Raw genomic sequence first — 17637 nt, 5'->3', positions numbered from 1 at the left:
CTGTGCTACCCAAGGAATCTCAACAGGAAGGCAAACATTTGGGTTCGGTGACTTCCCCTAATCACCACAAAGGAAACTAGGGAATGGGACAGATTCCTGGTTTGATATGGGAGGAGTTGGGAAGGTCCATGTCTATACCTCTTGGCCCCAAACACCTGCCCTCCCCCCATCTTCCTCAGTACCTGAAATCCCACTTTTGACCCCCTTGGAGTCTGTCCCCCCTGGCAATCATCCCAGAATCTGGGTGCCTCATGGGATCTTGGCAGTTTCAAATCCTCAAAGGCTCATGGGATTTAGAATTATACAGTACTTTAAAGTTCATCATTTCCTACATTTTCAGACTTGTCCAATGTCACAGAGATGGAAGACAGCAGAGCTGAGACTGGAACCCAGATCCTCAGATTCCACATCTATTCCTTTTTCCACTTTACCATGACGTCTCCCTGACTGGACTCTTCCATTTTGGAACAGCTCTAATTATTAGGATGTCTTTTTTTACATAAAATTAAAATTGACTTCCTTGTAACTTTCCCTTAGTTTTGCCCAAGTAGAAGTCTAATTTCATTTTCTCCATGATGGACCTTCAAATACTTAAAGATAATGACCATGCCTCCCCCTAAGTCTTCTCTTGCCCAGGGTAGACACCCACAGTTTCTTCAATCATGATTGCAATCTCTAGTCTTCTCCCTACATCCTCCTACGGTGGGCAACTTGTCAACGTCTCTTCTAAAATTCTGTCCACTTAATTGCATACAATACTCTAGATGGTGTCTGATCAAGGAGGAAGAAGTAGTCCTGTCATCTCCCTCATTCTGGACACTGTGGCTTTCATGTCACCCTAGTGATTCTGGGTTTGGGAGAGAATAGAGATGAAGCTCCATAGTCCTACTGAGATACTCCTGTATGTCCTGGAATAAAACCTGAGGATATAGGGCCAAGGGTTTAATTTAACCTAGGCTATTCCCGTTGCAGGTTTGTCCTTGTGGAGAGCATTCCTCAGGACCTGCCCTACATATCTGCCCGCTCAGCAGCCCAGCCCCTTATCCAGTCCTGGATGGAGCTTCTGGATTCTGCTCAGGACAGCATCCACATTGCTTCTTACTACTGGTCTCTCACAGGGACTGACATTGGCGTCAACGATCCTTCTTCCCAACCGGTAGGTGCACCAGGCAGACTAAGTGGGCCACAAATTAGAAAGAACACCCTGGATGTTACCTTTGGCGTCCTTCCCTTGAACTCACTTCCTAAATCCAGAAAAAGGAAAGGTTGGCTGGGAGGGGAGGTTGTGGAATTAAAATAATAGTTGTCATTTATGCAGCCCTGTAACATTGGCAAAGCACCTTTGCTTACATTGTCTCATTTCTCCCTTACCTATGAGGTAGATACAGACATTTTTAGTCCAATTTATATAGGGGAGGAAAATGAGGGTTAACAGGATTATGTGACTGGTCACACAGCTAGCAAATATCAGGGGTGAATGGGAACCCAGCCCTTCCCCATTCTGAAACTTTTGTTGCTTGTCAAGGGATCTGAGGCTGGGTAGCATTTTAATAAGGGAAGAAGAAAGTAGAAGGCATTTTGAGCTCTAATCTTGGGTGGTCTAAGGCTGCCTGGCTGGCTTGCCTCTACTGAGCTGTCCTAGATTGGTAAGTAAGTCACTACTCCCTCCTGCTTACACTTGGGCTCTGCTTTGCAGGGGGAAGAATTGTTGGGGAAGCTGGAGACTCTGCTGGCCCAGAACGTCTCTCTGACCATTGCAACAAGTGACCCAACACTGGCTGTGAACTCTACTGACCTGGAGGTCCTCATGGGCAAAGGTAGAGGCCCCAGGGGCCTTCCTTAGCCCCTGGCAATCTCACTGAGCTAGAGTCAAGACCTCCTCCTGCTGCATTCAGGGGACTCAGGAAATGCCACCTCCTCCAAGAAGCCTGTCATGATATATGAGGAAGAGATTAGAGAGGGGAAAAGACCAGGTTCTATGAACTGTACCCCACTGAGCACAAAACCCCACTGGGAGACTTGAATTCCATTTCTCAGCCTCTGTTTTACAACGTTCTATGTTGTCATACTCTTGAAATGGAATATCATAGCAGGTTGCAGAGCTGACCCTAACCATAGGCAAGGCATCCCATACATTGGGCCCATGCATGGATAAGAAGGGTGTGAGTAAGATTCCTGGTTTAAAGATCCCTTTTCCACTGATGTGGATCATGGTATCTGGAATTTCACTATTAGGATATTCTCTTTTTTGATCTGGAAGGGCTTTTTGGTCCTCCAATACCCTGTTAAAAGATGGCTGCCTCAAGATGGGGTGGGTACCTTAAAGTGTTATATATCAGCTCACCTATGGCAGGAGTTGGTGGCTACTTGATAGAGCATCATGGTTGAGAGAGAATGAGGATGGCAGCCAGAACAACTTTATCTGAGCCCAGGCTTTGCCATTAATTGACTGGGTGACTCTGGAGTAGTCCTGTCTCTGCTCTGAGTTTTCCCAAATGTAAAACAAGTGGGCTAGACTCAATAGTCTCTAAAGTTCCTTCCCAACACATTGGATCTGGTATGACTTTTTGCATTTTTACAAGGCACCATGTAGTCTGTGACAGGGTCAAGAACCCTATCAGAATTCTGGAAGGGACATAAGCATTTTCTTACATTTCTATGAGCCTGGTTTTTGTCAGCCTTGGGCTTTATTGTAAACAAAAGCAGCTGCTACTTCAGATGCCATTTCTTGTCCTCATCTCTCATCTCTCCTTCTGCAGACTAAGTCAAAACTCCCACCATAACCAAAGTTCAGTCCACCTGCTCAGAGCCTGCAACACTCCCAGTCTTTCTCAGGATAAAGAGAGAAGGCTGTTTCTCTGGACCACAATTCCCAAATTTATTCAGATTTGGATTTAAATTCAGGTTTCAGATATATTTATTCCTACCTTCAGGAAAATCAATATAAATGCTTCTGAATACTCGGTTACATTAGTATTTCAGGTGTGCCTCCATATTAAGGGAGGGATTGGAGTGTGTCGGGGGATCCTCATCCATGCCCCCTACATTGTCTAATAGGAGCACAAGTGAGAAAGGTTCCAATGAAGCACTTGACTCATGGTGTCCTGCACTCCAAGTTCTGGATTATAGACATGAAGCACATGTACCTGGGCAGTGCCAACATGGACTGGCGGTCCCTGACTCAGGTGACTTATCTACTGCAAACTACATTAGGAGTCAGAGGGAAAAGAGGAGAGAAGGGGGAGCTGGGGCTGGGGTGGGGCCTTCCTCATACCCTATGTAGATGGGGCATATCTAGGTGTGATCCTGGAAAGTTTTTATGTGATTTAGATTTGTGGAAGGGGAGTGATTTGCCTAAGGTTTTATATATACATACATACATACATACATATATATAATACATATATGTGGTCATATATGTGTTTTATATATATAATAAATGACATATCCAAGACTCTGTTCCAGGTCTTCTGACTCCAAATCCACAAAATTGCTGCCAATATTTTGCCAATTGAATCTGATTTTAAATGAGGTGGCAAACTTACTCTTTCAAGAAATCCCGCAATGAGAGGCAGTTTAATAGAGTGGACACCATCGTCATCCTCATCAAATGCTGGACTTGTCGTTAGAAGACCCAAGTTCAGATGATACTGCTTCTGTATCCGTCAGAGGGCTGCCCCTCTGAGCTTCTTCTATAAAATGGGAAAAATAATCTTTGCCCTACCTACATGGGCTGCTAGGTGGCGCAGTGAATAGAGTGCTCGGCCTGCAGTCAGGAAGACCTGAGTTCAAATGTGTCCTCAGACTCTTCCTAGCTGTGTGACTCTAGGCACGTCACTTAATCCTGTTTGCCTTAGTTTCCTCATCTGTAAAATGAGCTGGAAAGAGGAAATGGCAAATCCCTCCAGTATCTCTGCCAAGAAAACCCAAAATGGGGTCATGAAGAGTCAGACACAACTGAATAGCAAAGACAAATAAATAGGAATATCATGAGGAAAGCATTTTGTGAGCCTTAAACTAAATTGAAAATAATTCTTTTGTCAAGTGAGGGACCCAGAATCCTCATATGTGGGATTATGCCTTGCTGCATTCATCCTGTGAGCCCAGATCCTTCCCCAGACTAGCTGCCCACAGTAATCCCTTATTCTGGGACAGAAAGAGAATCTTAGCTTAGCTAAGATTAGCTAAGACTCAGGCACTAAGTTTTCTAAGCACTCTGGAAGAGAGAGGCAAGGTCATCACGGGACAGGGGATTCTTAAAAAGGCCTCCCCTGGGGAGGTGGGATTGCAGCTGGGCCTTGAAGGCTTGGTAGGGTTTCTGCACAGGACCAGATATTATCCTGGACCAGAAGCGCCAGATTCTTTGGATGCACCCGCTTTCTCTTTCTTTCTTTCTCTGTGTGTGTGTGTGTGTGTGTGTGTGTGTTTATATATATATATATATATATATATATATACATATATATACATATATATCTTGGATTTCTACAGGTGAAGGAACTTGGAGTCGTCATCTACAACTGCAGCTCCCTCGCATATGACCTTGAGAAGACATTCCAGACATATTGGGCCCTGGGGGTCCCCGGGGCCACCATCCCTAAACACTGGCCCCAGAACTACTCCACAAACATCAACTGGCGTCATCCCCTACAGGAAACGCTTGATGGGATGGTCACTACTGCCTATTTCTCTGTAAGTGGGAATCTGCAGGACTCAGTTGGAAGAAGATGATTTCCTCTTAGGTGTTTGCCTTCTCTGTTTGCTATCTGACTGCCCTGCACAAGGCCCAGCTGAGCAAGTATGGCAGGCAGAGCCTTGGGCTGGCACGTCAACGATCATAGCACCAACTACTGGGAGGAAAGGCCTCACCTGTCCTCTAGTCAAACCCCCTCACTTTTCAGAGAAGAAATCTGAAGGCCAGAGAGATTGAGCCACAGACTCTCAAAGTTGAAAGGAATACTAAAGGCTATATGGGGCAACCCCAATCTGACTGAGAATCTCCTTTCTAGCATTTCCAGTAAGTGACCATCCAGCCTTGGGTTTGACCTTGGAGGTTAACGGTGAGGGGAATCCACTAACTCTCAAGGCAGTTTGTGTAGTGTGTGTGTGTGTGTGTGTGTGTGTGTGTGTGTGTGTGTGTGTGCATGCGTGCATGCGCAGATAGTGTTATAGATATCTATCTCAGGAAGTAAATACATCTATATATATTTTTATATATAGATTATATATAAATATATAACAGGAAGTAAATAATATATAATAATAAACATGTTTACATATGTAAATATATTTATTATAAACAGGATTATATATAGTAAATAGTATATATATATATATATATATATATATATATATATACAGACACACACACACATATGTATGTGTGTGTGTGTGTGTGTGTGTGTGTGTGTGTGTGTGTTCCAGGCATGGGAGACAGCCAGAGAAAATACCAAGGGATTACCAAGCCAAGGGATGGAGTGTCTTGTGATATAGACATGTACCACAAAACAATCATGACCAATAATAGATATTTTACGTGATTCCACTATTGGACAGATCCAATAATTAGTCAGTCAACAATCACTTATTCAGTGCTTACTATGTACGAGGCACTGTGTGCTTATTAGAAATTTTTCTTCATATCAAGCTTCTCTCTTTGCTTCACTGCAATTCTATAGTCATTGATCCTACTCTAATCCCTGGAGCCACAATGAACAAGCCTACTTCCTCCTCCATCTGACATCTTTGAAGATGACTATCTTACCCCTGTGATGTCTTCTTTTCTCCAGACTAAACACCCCAGCTCCTTCAGCCAAACCTTATGATGCATTCTCTGGAGATCTACCACCATCTTGGTCACCTCCCCCTGGATACTTGCCGTTTTATGAATATCTTTCTTAAAATGTGACATCCAGAACTGAATATGACCACACAATGTGGTTTGACCAGGGCAAGGTAGAGAAAGACTATCCCCTTCCTAATCCTGGGCACTGAGCCTGTCTTAATGCCACGTAAGATCTCATTAGCTTCTTGGGGTCACCCTTGACTCACATTTGAGCTTGAAGACTGCTCCAACTTACTCATGAGGCTGATTTTCTGAATCCAAGTTTATATTACTTTACATTGAAAATCTTAAAGTACTATATAAATACGAACTATTAAAACTATGATTTCTATTAAATTTCACCCAATTCAATTTGTCCCAATTGAGATTTTAGACTCTATCACCCAGAGTGTTAGCTTTGCATCTTAGCTATGTGTCATCTAGATATCTGATGAGCACACCATCTGTGCTTTTATTCAAGTCACTGTCAAAATTGCTAAACAGGTCAAGACCAAGCACAGATCCCTGGGACACTCCACTAAGACATCAGCTTCTGATGTGGCATTGATCCATTAATGACAACTCTTTGGGTTTGGCCAAGCAGTGAAGTGGCCTTCTCAAATTTCCATTGGGTGTGAAAGGCAGAACTAGGATGTTCACCAAGGTCTTCTGATTACAAATTCTGTGCCCTTCCTGCTAGATCAGAATAATCCAGTCCCTGTCCTTATGTCTTTATGGCTCCCACTCTAATCATGGAGCTTACGCAAATCCATGGAGGATTTGTGTATGAGCCCCAGACAAAGGCTATGAGGTTAAGAAGAGGGATAGAAGCCACTTCTTTCTGAGGGATCAGAGAAGGCTCACTGGAAAGGCAACATTGGAGTTTGGCCTTTAAGGGGAAGATTTGTATAGGCAGCAATGGAAAAGGAAATGGACAGCTTTCAAGGAATGAAAAACTATGTAAGGAATGGTGAGAAATCAGAAAAGTGAAAAGCATCTATGGGCAATTGTGTCTTCCAGTTTGTCTGACAAGTAATGTAGATGAGGAAGAGCTGTAGAATATTGGTCTGGAAGGCAATTTAGAAAGGGTCAGTTGAAACCATATCATGGAAGGTCTTGACCTTTGGCAATCTGCTTACCTACCAGCTTTGGTCCTCAGGTGCCCCATATGTAAAACAGGGATTGGGTAGGCATTGGATTAAATAATCTCCAAGGATTTGCTCTAAATCTCTTGATCCTTTTTGATCTAAATCTTTTGATAGCCTTAGGAAGCCATGGAAGGTTTCCACGGAAGGGAGAAGTATGATAAGACGTGGGATTAATCTGAGAACCTGTGCAACATGGAACCTTTCAGTTGTAGGACTCTGAGACTGACCAGCCACCACCTCAGGATATCACAGATGCCCTCCTCTGTCCACACACTCAAGGCTATCCCCTTTCATTAGTGCCAGGCTGTTATTAAGAATTCTATGACTAGAACAAGAATTCTTAATCTAGGGGTCTTTGAATTTGGATAAGGGGAACTCTATCTTACATCTTTATTTCATCTTTATATCACATCTTTATTATCTTTATACTTAGCCTCATTTGTTATTCTGTCTTTTTACACATTTTAAAGTATTATTCTGGGTAGGGGTGCATGGGCTTCACCAAACTGCCACAGGAGTTCTGCACACAATAAAAGTTAAGCATCCCTATACTACAGACTTTTGGGACTTGAACATTTCATTGGGTTCCAGGAGGGCAGGAGGCTCTCATTCACACCTTCTCTCTGCTATTCAGGCCTCACCACCTACATTCTGCCCCAGAGGCCGGACCAAGGACCTAGAAGCTCTGCTAAGTGTGATTCGGGGTGCTGAGGATTTCCTCTATGCTTCAGTAATGGAATATTTCCCCACCAGCCGTTTCGAACACCCAATCAGGTATGGATGGTCACCTTTCAGGGTTACCTTAACTGAAGGGGTGAGGAGGCTGAAGCTCACAGCCTCGGAGAGAGAGAGATGCCGCTCTACACCAGGACTGACCTCAGGGGGATTATTGTTTGCATGAAGAACGAGGAGGACAAAGACAGGTTTTGCCTTTGAGGAGCTCACGGTCTGGCTGGTAGGATCAGACTCGACCATCTAAAGTCAGTAATATGAGGCACCGGGCGCTAAAGTACACAGAACACTTTAAGTAAATCACGTTACTTGATCCTCATAGCAAGCTGGGAAAATAGGTGCTGTTATTACACCCTTATTACAAATGGGAAAATTGAGTAACTTGCCAAGAGTCACACAACTAGGAAGTGTCTGAGGCAGAATCTGACCCCAAGACTGGCCCTCTATGCTATGTCACTTAGCTACCCTAACTTGCAGGATGAAGTCAGAAACAGGAGCGCTTAGTGTGGGGTGAGGAGATCAAGGCAGGCTTCCTGGAGGAGGCAGGATTAGAACTCAGCCTAGAAGGACAGGTGGGATTCATATAGGTGGGATAAAGTAGACGATATCACAGGGACTTGGAATGGTAGAAACAGAGGAAAGGAGGCAGAAAAGTATAAGGAGTATTTGGGTGATAGTGAAACCTTCCTGACTGTAGTTTAGGATTTGTTGTTATTTAGTCATTTCAGACTCTTTGTGACCTCCAGTATCTTGGCAAAGATACTGGAATGGATTGCCATTTCCTTCTCCGGTTCATTTTACTGATAAGGAAACTGAGGCAAACAGGGTTAAGTGACTTGCCTAGGGTCATCTAGTAAGTGCCTTTGGCCAGATTTGAACTCAAGAAGATGAGTCTTCCTGTCTCCATGCCTAGCAGTCACCACTCTGGAGTCACCTAGCTCCCCACGGTTTAGGGCACATGAGTGCTAAGGTTGGAAAGGATGTTTAGTATTAGAGGTGGAATGCCTTGCCAAGCTGAGGGATATGGACTTAGCTCTGTAGGGTTCTTGAATAAAGGAGTGCATGGATAGAAATAATGCTTTCTTGATTTTGTCTGGTCTGAAGGATTAGGCAACACTTGCTAACACATCTCCCAGCCTATTGGAGAGCACTAATCACCATCAGCCTCTTCCCTATTAACTTCAGCAGCAGTCCCACACACCTGCTTCATACCTCTAAGCCTCATTTACAAAATGAGCGATTTGGACCAGATGACCTCTACAGTCCTTTCTGGAACCATCCATCCTATAAAGAAAGAAACTGTGGATACTGAACACTCAGCCTCACCTTCCTTCAACCATATGTTCAAGGGGATCCACATGTCATTGGAATGGTTTTCCTTAAAGGGCCTCCTACAGCTTATAAAACTCCTAGTGGGGATAACCAGCAAGTCACCATCCACAGCCTCTATCCTAAAACCCCAAAGCCCAAAGAGCAGAGCTTCTGCTGTGCTGGAATTGCTTCCCGTGGTCCCCAGCAAAGGCTTCTACCCCAGCAGGCTGAGTAGGGTAAGATCAGGGTGGTTATATACCACTAAGGCTTGGCTATTCTGAGCAGGGGGCATATTTAGACTGAAGGGGTCATTGGCCCATAGTTGGAAGGGACTTTGAAGACCATCTAATCCGATGTCCTCATTTTATAGATGAAGAAACTGAGGCCCAAAGTAACAGAGGCAGTATTTGAACTCAGGTCTTCTGATTCTGAAACCAGTGCTCTTTGCACTGGGTTATATTATCCCAGATTCTGTCCTTAATAACTCAACAAATTTTTATCAGGCACTTATTATGTGTAAGGTCTGTTGTTGTGTTCAGAGGATTCAATGATGAAAAATGATCGTACCTGCGAGCCTTATAAGAGCTTACAATCTACCAGAGGTAATAAACCATATACACAGATAACTAAAACATGGAAGAATGTGATACAACCCAGGAAAACTGCTGTGAGGAATTTGGACAGGGAAAGATTTTTTTTTACCTGCATATGTGGATGAGAGCATCTTGTGTCAGACAAGGTTTTTTGAAGGAGACAGTCCCTAAACTGGACTCTGAACAAATGAGGGACTCGTCAATAGAGAAAGATGAGGAATGAGAGAGTCCATTCTTGTCTGAGAACCTGTGTGAGGAAAGACATGGAGACAAGAGGGAGAAGGATGAGAATGAAGGATGGTGCTTCAGAGGACCTGTTGCATAAAGTATATGGGGGCAGCTAGGTGGCGCAAGTGGCTAGAGTGCCAAGCCTGGAATCAGGAAGACTCATCTTCCTGAGTTCAAATCTGACCTCAGACACTTACTAGCTGGGTGACCCTGGGCAAGTCACTTCACCCTGTTTGCCTCAGTTTCCTTATCTGTAAAATGAGCCAGAAAAGGAAACGGCAAACCACTCCAGTATCTTTGCCAAGAAACCCTCAAAATGGAGTCACAAAGAGTTGGATATGACTGAAACAGCTGGACAACAACAGTAACAACAAAGTATGTGAAAGAGAGTATCGTGAGATAAGACCTAGAAAGGCGGGTTGAGGCTAGACTGAACACCAGTATCAGGATTTATACTTTATTTGGTAGGAAGCGGGGAGCCACTGAAGGTTTACGAGTAGAAGAATGAGTGGGTTCTAGTGGTGTGTTAGGAAGGTGGCTGAGTTAGTGTGGGCAGGAGGGATTGGGGAGAGCAGAAGGAGGAAACCAGGGGTTCAGCTAAGAGGATATTACAATCCTTGATGTGAGAGGTGATGAAGCCTCAAACTAGGAGAGTCTGGGACCAAAGAAAAGGGAGTGAGTGTGAGAGATGCTGCAGAACAGGGATTTCTCCTCTTCTCCTCCAGGTACTGGCCAGTCATTGACAATGCTCTGAGGGAGGCAGCCTTTAACCGGCACGTGCTAATCCACCTTCTCATCAGCTGCGGAAAGAACTCGGACCCGTCCATGTTCCCATACCTGAGGTCACTACAGGCTCTCACTAACCCCCAGACCAACATTACCATAGAAGTGGTGAGTGAGGAATTGCTCCTTGGAGTCTCGTATTGACTGGTGGAGTCCTAGGTTTGGGAAGATCCTTATGGACTAACTAGTCCAATCCCCTCCTTTTACACAGCGGGGGAAACTGAGGCCTACCTCCCACTGACTCTCTGCCCTCTGAGACCATCTGGGTACAGAGGCAGTGTACCAGAGGGGAAACTTTGGTAGAGCCTGAACTGTATTTGCCTGATACTTACTAGTGACATGAGTGTAGCAAAAAAGCTTCATCTCTCTGGGGTTCACTTCTTTTATTTGGAAACCAGGGATAATCCGTGTTAGACGACTCACTTCGCTGGGTTTTTGCAAGGAAAGTGGTTTGTAAACTTCAAGGTGGACTAGAAATGTAAATTAAATCATATGCTTAGGGAGCTTAGATCACATCTTCGAGCCTAAGAGCTTCATAATAAATCATGTGCATGGTCTCCCACTCAACTCTTTTTTTTCTTTTTTGGTTTTTTTGTGAGGCGATCAGGGTTAAGTGGCTTGCCCAGGGTCACACAGCTAGTAAGTGTCAAGTGTCTGGGGCCGGATTTGAACTCAGGTCCTCCTGGCTCCAAGGCCAGAGCTCTATCCACTGTGCCACCTAGCTGCCCCCTCCTACTCAATTCTTGAGGAGATAACAAGTTTAGCTAAGCTGTGGGTCTTGTCCTCACAGGCTTACAGTATGACAGAAGCATAAAGCACTTAATATGTATATCTCTAATATTAAAACATTAAATTATAAACAATAATATTGATAAAATTTAATAAAATTGGATAATAGTGGATAGAGTACTAGGCTTGCAATCAGGAAGACCTGAATTCAGATCTGGTCTCAGACATTTACTAGCTGTGTGACCCTGGGCAAGTCATTTAACCTCTGTTTGCCTCAGTTTCCTCATCTATAAAATAGGGATCATAATAGCAACTACCTCCCAGGGAAGTTGTAATTTTTTAATTTTTTTTTTATTTTTAGGCAATTGGGGTTAAGTGACTTGCCCAGGGTCACACAGCTAGTAAGTGTCAAGGGTTTGGTCTGAGGCCGGATTTGAACTCAGGTTCTCCTGACTTCAGGGCCAGCGTTCTATCCACTGCGCCACCTAGCTGCCTCCTCCCAGGGAAGTTGTAAAGATGCAATAAGATGATATTTGTAAAGCACTTAACACAGTGCCTGACACATAGTATGCACTATATAAATATTAGCTAGTAGTAGTAATAACAGTAATGGCGGCAGCAGCAGCAGTAATAGTAGTAGTAGTAGTAATAGTAGCAGCAGTAGTGGTTGTAGTAGTAATGGTGGTGGTGGCAGTGGTGGTACTAGTAGTGGTGGTGGTGTTAGCAGTACTAATAGTAGTCATAGTAGTAGTGATGGTAATAATAGGAACAGTAATAGTACTGGTGGCAGTGGTGCTAGTGGTAGTGGTAATAGTAGTAGTGGTATCAGCAGTAACAGTAATAGTAGTAGTGGTGGTGGTGGTAGTAGTGGTGGCAGTAATCGTGGTTGTAGTAGTAGTGGTAGTGGTAGTGGCAGTGGCAGTACTAGTGGTGGTGGTGGTGGTGGTGGCAGTGGTGTTAGTGGTAGTAGTAACAGTTATAGTAGTGGTGGTAGTAGTGATGGTGGTAGTAGTAGTGGTGGTGATGGCGGTAGTAGTAAAATGTTATGATTAGCACACCTGTGTGGTGCTTCTCCTCCTGTTCTCATTCAGTCTTCACAACAGTCCAGGGAGGGAGTCAAGACAAATATGGTTATATCCATTTTACATAGGGAAACTGAGGCCCAAAGAAGGGAAATGAACTCTCCCATAGCTAGGAAGTGGTGGATCTGGGATTCAAATACCAGGTCTCCTTACTCTAAGAACATAATCTTTTCATAATCTCATGATGCTACCAAGAACCAGGAAGCTAGAAGGTGGGTTGGGAGGTGTTTTAAAGAAACTAGCTAGGGGGCAACTGGGTGGCACAGTGAATAGAGCTCTGGCCTTGGAATAAGGAGAACCTGAGTTCAAATCCAGCCACAGACACTTGACACTTACTAGCTGTGTGACCCTGGGCGAGTCACTTAACCCCGATTGCCTCACCAAAAATAAAAAAATTAAAAAATAAAAAAGAAGCTAGCTGCTAGCATCTTCCATTTCAGGTTGCTGCAGTTGCTTCAGAATATAAATCCCAGCTTTGCCACTTACTAGGTGTCAGCCTTCAGGCAAATCACCCAATCTCTCTGGGCCTCAGTATCCTCCTCTGCACAATGAGGGAGCTGGACTCGATGATTGCTATGACCCCTTCGGGTCCTAAGTCTGTGATCCTATGATTGCCATGAGTAGGGCCCTTGCACCTGAGTCTACTCCCTAGCTCTGTGACAGCCTATTTATCTCTGTTTCCTTAAAGAAAATATTCATCATCCCTGTGGGAAATCACTCCAACATCCCTTACAGCAGAGTGAGCCACAGCAAGTATGCAGTCACAGAGAAGAAGGCTTACCTGGGTAAGAGCTCTCCAGCGGGGGGAGGGCAGTGAAGGAGGAAGGCATGGAGGCTTGGTGGGGTCTGGGCCACCTGCCCAGCATGGGCTTATTTGGATGGCCCTGCGATCACATGGAGGGACAAAGCTGCTCAGAACCATGAGAATATCACCCCAACCAGAGACACTCTGAAATGCCCAGGCCTGGCTCACTGTCCTTGGGATATCCCGCAGCTGGAAGGGACCTCAGTAGCATCTAGTTCCCCCAATTCCAATCCAGAATCCTGACCCTCATGGGAATTCCCTCTACACCCTCCCAGACAGGGGAACATATGGCAGGAGACTCCCTGTTTACCCATTCCATTTTCAGAGAGATGATAATTTGGATGTTTTTCTTCATATTGTGTTGAAATTGATGTCTCTGCCCACTTCCTCAGTCAGCTACCGTGCTGTTCCTAAGTCTCCCCTTATCCAGGCTAAACATCTCCAATTCCTTCAACCAGTCTTCCAATGTCAGAGGCACAAGTAGGGATTCTGAAACCTGCGGCAAATCTGGTTGAGCTGAGGGGAAAGGGAAGAAGGAGGTACGGTCCCTCTGTGACTGGCCGAGGCAGACTGGAGAGAGATGAGAGGGAGGAGAGTGACCTGGAGGGCCATTGAGGAGGGCAACGAAGATCTGGAGAAGATGAAATGAACTTTAAAGGAGAATGGCAGAAGAGAAACAGCCGAAGAAAGAGGATCTGAAATCGGCAGTGGGGGGAGCAAGGAGGAAACTGGGTTTGAACCCTAGACCCAGTACTTATTAGACCCTAGCTAACTAGCTGTGTGTCCCCAGGCAAGTCATTTCACCTCTCTGGGCCTCAACTGCCTCATCTAGAAAATAATAAAATTCCTACTTGATTCTTGGGATTATTATGAGGAAGGCACTTGGCAAGCCATAACATGCTAGAGAAATGGGAGTTCAAAACATCATGGATCTAGGGCTGAAAGTCCAACCCTTTCATTTTATAGAAAAGGAAACTGAGGCCCAAGGAGTTTAGGTGAGATTATATGGGTAGTAAGGATCAGAGGTAGGATTTGAACCCAAGTCCTTTGACTCCAGAGTCAGTGTTCATGCTGTTCTGCCATGTTGCTTTGTTATTGTGGTCACAGGGATCACAAGGATGAAAACAACGTCCCATTTCTATGGCCTTTTAAAGTTCACAAAGCATGTTCCTCAAAACAATCCTGTGAAGTAGGTGATAGAAAAGTCACCATCCCCATTTTACAGAAAACTGAGGCATAAGAGAGGGGGAATGATTCGTTCATGATCCCACAGCTATTAAGTTTCAGAAATAGGACTGGAATCGGTTTAATGCCTAGGAGGCAGCTAGGCAAATCAGAAAGACCTCAGTTCAAATCCTGTCCGAGATACTTCCTGGCTGTGTGACCCTGGGCAAGGAGCTTAATTAACCTTTGTCTGCTTCAGTTTCCTCCTGGGGATAATAAAAGTACCTGCTTCACAGGGTTGTGAGACCATATGTGTAAAGCACTTTGCACAGCGCCTGGCACGTGGTAGGCACTTCATAAATGCTTGTTTCCTTCCTCCTTTGGAAGCCAGTACTCTTTCCACCATACCACCCTACCATGCCCAACTTCAACTGTGCTGGGGAAGGAAAAAACCCAAACAAACCTGGAGGGAAAGCAGCTTCCTTTTGTATGGAATGAAGGAATTGGCCCAGATAACCCTCAGGTCCCTTTCAGCTTGGACGTTCTCTGGTCTCTTTCATCCTCAGAACCCCAGTGCCCTTCTGGACACGAGCACCAAAGACGTCAGCTGGGCCCAGGACGCCTCCATGGCTCTCACTCCTCAGCACCTCCCATCCTCCACTGGGAATTTCCACGCTCAGTGGAAAGGCTGAATGCCTCTTGTGTTCTAGAGGGCCAGCATACCAATCAATCACCAAACATTTAGCACACTGCACTGTTTATTGTTTGACATCATTTCATTCAATTTAATGCTTGTTAAGGGCCAGCCGTGTGCAAGAGGGCAAAAAGGATGCAAAAATGAAAAAGAACATGGTCCCTGTCCTCAAGGAGCTTACATTCAAATGGAAGGAAAGGATATGACATAATAACAATAGCTAACATCTATATGGGGCTTACTGTGCTGAGCACTTTACATTATCATTATCTCATCCGATCTTCACAACAACCCTGGGAGAAAGGCGCGATTATGATCCCCATTTTACAGATGGGGAAACTGAGGCAAGTAGCCATTAAGTGACTCAGGGTCACTCATCACTAGTACATACTTGATGTTAGATTTTAACTCAGGTCTTCCTGACTCCAGGCCCAGTGCTCTATCCACTGCCCCACCTGTTTGTCGTGGAGCTGGCGGCTAAGTCTCCATGATTTAGGGTTTTCTTCTCCAGATCATTTTACAGATGGGAAACTGAGCTGAACAGGAGTAAGTGACTTGCCTAGGGTCACACAGCTAGTACACGTCTGAGGCCACACAGGTCCTCCTGACTCCAGGGCTGGTGCTCTATCCATTGTGCCACCTGGCTGCCACAGATAAGTATGGTACAAGCTAGAATATGACAGGAGGAAAGGGGTGATCCAAGCAATATGCTTTAGGAAGATTTAAGGAGAAAGAAATCCCTTTTAGCTGGGGCAGGGAGGTCAGAGAAGGCTTCATGGAAGGAGTGGACCCTGAACTGGGTCTTCAAGGAAAAAAAAGTCAGCTGATGGAAAGGAGGAAGAGTAATGGCCTGCATGAATGCCCACAGGTGGGATATGGAAGAATGAGCTCAGTCAGAGGGTACATACTATTGTATGGCTGGCACAAAAAAAAGGCAGGGGAAGAGAGTAGAGTGAATAAGTCTGGAAATGGAGCATAGAGCTAGATCGTGAAGGGCCTTGAACATCAGCATAAGGAGCTTGTATTTTGTCCTAGAAGCAACAGAAAACCCTTGAAGATTGGGAAGTGATGGTCAGAAGTGTTCACTAGGAAGATTATTTTGGTAGCTGTGAAGGATGGATTGGAGAAGGGCCAAGACCAGGAAGAGGGAACAGTTAGGAAGCTATGAATAATAGTCCAGGCTAGACGAGGCCCAGAACTGCAGTGGTGTCCCTGCCCGTGGAGGGAAGAGGACAAATCCAAGTCATATTCTGGAGCTAGAATCAACAGGAGTCAGCATCGGAGGGGATGTGAGAGGAAGGGGAGAGAGAAGAGCCAAGGATGACTGAGGTTGCCAGGCTGGGATGGTGGTGTTCTTAGTAGAAAAGCAGGGGGCTTGGGGGGAAAGATGACAAGTTTGGTTTGGGACCTGTTGAGCTCAGGTACAATGGAATACCTGCCACGGTCACTGCTGTGCTGTACCACTGGTGGTTGAGGGACAACTGGTCACGCCTTTGAGTGCTATAAGAATAATGCTAGATTCTCTTCCTCCCACAGGAACATCCAATTGGTCAGAGGATTATTTCACCAACACAGCTGGTGTGGGGCTGGTCATCAACCAAAGTTCCTCTGATCCCCAGCACCCAGCACCCACCATTCAGGACAACCTGAAGAGTGTCTTTGAGCGGGACTGGCAGTCCCCATATGCCATCAGTCTGGACAAACTTCCCGGCCAGCAGGACTGTGCCTGGCATGCCTGAGACTGGGGTCTCCGGTCTCTCTTCTCTCTTTTCCTCTCTGCCTTCTCTTCTCTGCCTTCTCCCCTCCCTTCTCCCTTTCTAGGGCTCAGGTTTCTAATCAATAAAATGAGGGGGTTGGATTAGAGTGGTTTTTTTTTAGGCTATTGGAGTTAAGTGACTTGCCCAGGGTCACACAGCTAGTACGCGTCAAATGGTTGGTCTGAGGCCGGATTTGAACTCAGGTACTCCTGACTCAGGGCCAATGCTCTATCCACTGCGCCACCTAGCTGCCCCTAGAGTATTTTTAAGGTCCCTTCTAGCTCTGAATTTTATGATCACTCTTCCCTCTTTCCTTTCTCTCTGTCCATTCTCCTTCTCCCTGTGTATCTCTTCCTCATTTCCTTTTCTGTCATTCTCTTTCCCTTTATATCTCCTTTTCTCTTCCTTTTCTTCTTTTTTCCTTCCTCTCCCTTCCCTCACCTCCCTTCTTCCTCCATTTACCTTCTCTCTTCCCTCTCCTTCTGATGGGACAGGGCAGACCAAGAGTCTCTCCCAGCACAGCTGTGTGTTCCTAAGGCTCTTGTGTTCTGAAAAGGATTCTTCTTATGTGGGTCCAACTGCTCAGAGAAATCTGTGTTCTTTCCTCATTGCATGGAGACAGGGGCGTGTTGGTTAATGTTTAACTACCAGCTCTGGGGAGAGGGAGGTGCCCACGACACACATTTACATTTAATCTGCATTATTAATTAAATTTAAGCCACGTTTCCCCCTTCACTTCCTTAAGTCTAGACAATCAAGGAGACAATAAATCAAGCCCAGATTTGTA

General features: G+C 45.1%; 1 protein-coding gene and 1 long non-coding RNA gene across 4 annotated transcripts in view; both read left to right on the top strand.

The window, feature by feature from the left end:
* Positions 1–17637, top strand: part of PLD4 (phospholipase D family member 4) — a 34403-nt gene extending 16766 nt beyond the window's left edge. For 2 of the 3 annotated variants that reach the window (XM_020979485.2, XM_020979484.2), the window contains exons 3-10: positions 973–1156; positions 1697–1817; positions 3058–3185; positions 4492–4692; positions 7607–7746; positions 10562–10727; positions 13119–13215; positions 16630–17637. In XM_020979485.2, the coding sequence (XP_020835144.1) occupies positions 973–1156; positions 1697–1817; positions 3058–3185; positions 4492–4692; positions 7607–7746; positions 10562–10727; positions 13119–13215; positions 16630–16832 (1240 nt within the window). In that variant the 3' untranslated portion in view covers positions 16833–17637. The remainder of the gene's footprint in view (positions 1–972; positions 1157–1696; positions 1818–3057; positions 3186–4491; positions 4693–7606; positions 7747–10561; positions 10728–13118; positions 13216–16629) is intronic. The other variant, XM_020979487.2, reaches the window with a different exon arrangement.
* Positions 4699–6503, top strand: LOC144455950 (uncharacterized). The gene is made up of 2 exons (XR_013484841.1): positions 4699–5017; positions 5790–6503. It is a non-coding gene; the product is annotated as an uncharacterized LOC144455950 (long non-coding RNA).

The sequence above is a fragment of the Phascolarctos cinereus genome, unplaced genomic scaffold (assembly GCF_003287225.1).
Source record: "Phascolarctos cinereus isolate Bilbo 61053 unplaced genomic scaffold, phaCin_HiC Scaffold_2;HRSCAF=192, whole genome shotgun sequence".
NCBI classification, from domain to species: domain Eukaryota; kingdom Metazoa; phylum Chordata; class Mammalia; order Diprotodontia; family Phascolarctidae; genus Phascolarctos; species Phascolarctos cinereus.
The sequence above is the reverse complement of the archived record's forward strand: the minus strand, read 5'-3'. Positions and strand labels throughout refer to the sequence as shown.